The following is a 1,566-nucleotide window of genomic DNA, read 5'->3' on the forward strand; positions in this document are numbered from 1 at the left end:
CAAAATATATGTGAAATGGTTAGGAATGGGCAGTTCGCACAATTCTTGGATACCAAACGTTACTACGCTATAATTTATCTCACACACACATACAACACATCGTGTAGCATGTGCTAAAAATAACCACAAGACCGTCGTCCGATTCATTGTCAGTGATAAAATTTATCATCACCGTTATCTCGTGCTCAAAATGAACTCGAGGCCTTCGTCCGATTCATCGTCAATGGGTCAAATTTATCATCATCGTAATCTCATCGTAGTTTTATTTTTCCCCGATTCCGGATGTATCCGTTCGCATTCGCGGTCGGTGTGTGGTGCATCGTTACAATCGTGGGAGAATTCAACGATGCGGAAGTGGCGCTCGAATATTTACGGAAATATGGCTATCTTAAAACCGACACGTTGTCAATGTCATCGAGAAATATGGAACAAGTCTTACGTCACGCTCTCGGATTATTTCAAGAATATTATCAAATATCCGGACAAGGTGAACTGAATAAAATCACATTGGACAAAATGCGCGAATCGCGATGCGGCCTCCCAGACCTTTTGGATCAGACGGATCGAAGCAGAAACAATATCTGGCCGAAGAAACATCTCACGTGGAATTTTCATCTCGCCGACAACGAAACTATGAAAGTGACGCAGGCCGCGTTCGATCTGTGGGTGGCAAATTCATCGTTATATTTTAAACGCGTATCTCTGAATCCCGACATACTGTTATCGTATCGCGAGGGTCTTCACACAAATATCGACAAGAAAATTACTGATATGTGCCCGAGTCCTTTAGACGGCCCCGGTGATGTAGTCGCTCACACATCCTTTCCCAACGGAGTTGAAGATTACGTCACGGAGGTGCACGTAGATAGAGCAGAATTGTGGCATATTCATATTAGTAGAAATCCTCCACGCACGCACAGCCTATTATACGTAATCGCGCATGAAATCGGCCACACATTAGGTTTGCATCACAGTGAACACCAGGATTCGATTATGTTTGCGACGACGCCCAGTGAAATAAAGTTTCCCATTAGATTGAGCTTAGACGATATTCTTCATATTCGATATCTATATGGTTCTAATTACCATGGTTCTATAACTACAACACCGCCCACCACTACAGCTGTTGTAACAACAACAACAACAAAATACATCAATCACGATCCGTGTGCCCTGCGAGATTTTGGTATAATATTAATCATAAACAACCAACTGTATATTGCATATGAAAAGTACATATGGTCGATTAATATCAACAAAAATACCTATGAAAAACCGATCGTAATATCAGATTATATGCAATTTCTTCCTGACAATTTCACACACTTAACGGCTGCATATCAGAAACCTACGGGCAACCTGATGATATTTGCAGATAATTTCATATACGTAGTGTCATATCTTAGTTACGAATTGATTCAGAAACTTTCGTTCAACGATTTCGGTCTTCCACCTACAGCCAGAATCAATACCGCAATAAACACTAACAAAGGACGGAGTTTCGTTGTGTACAACGATCACATACGAGGTCTGTTCAAAAAGTATCGCGAATTTTGAATTTCCGCG

At 41.2% G+C, this 1,566-nt stretch overlaps 1 protein-coding gene across 1 annotated transcript; it reads left to right on the forward strand.

Annotated features, from left to right (window-relative positions):
- Positions 1–282: 282 nt before the first annotated feature.
- LOC106750477 (matrilysin-like) lies at positions 283–1,557 on the forward strand. The gene has a single exon (XM_014630854.1). It carries the CDS (start codon positions 283–285, stop codon positions 1,555–1,557), a length of 1,275 nt encoding a protein of 424 aa, XP_014486340.1.
- Positions 1,558–1,566: the final 9 nt, after the last annotated feature.

The sequence above is a fragment of the Dinoponera quadriceps genome, unplaced genomic scaffold, assembly GCF_001313825.1.
Source record: "Dinoponera quadriceps isolate SergipeBrazil2010 unplaced genomic scaffold, ASM131382v1 scaffold5900, whole genome shotgun sequence".
Taxonomy (NCBI): Eukaryota; Metazoa; Arthropoda; class Insecta; order Hymenoptera; family Formicidae; genus Dinoponera; species Dinoponera quadriceps.

Bases quoted from the DNA above. Each gene is read 5' to 3' on its own strand.
- LOC106750477 (XM_014630854.1), top strand. From the start codon at position 283: ATGTATCCGTTCGCATTCGCGGTCGGTGTGTGGTGCATCGTTACAATC.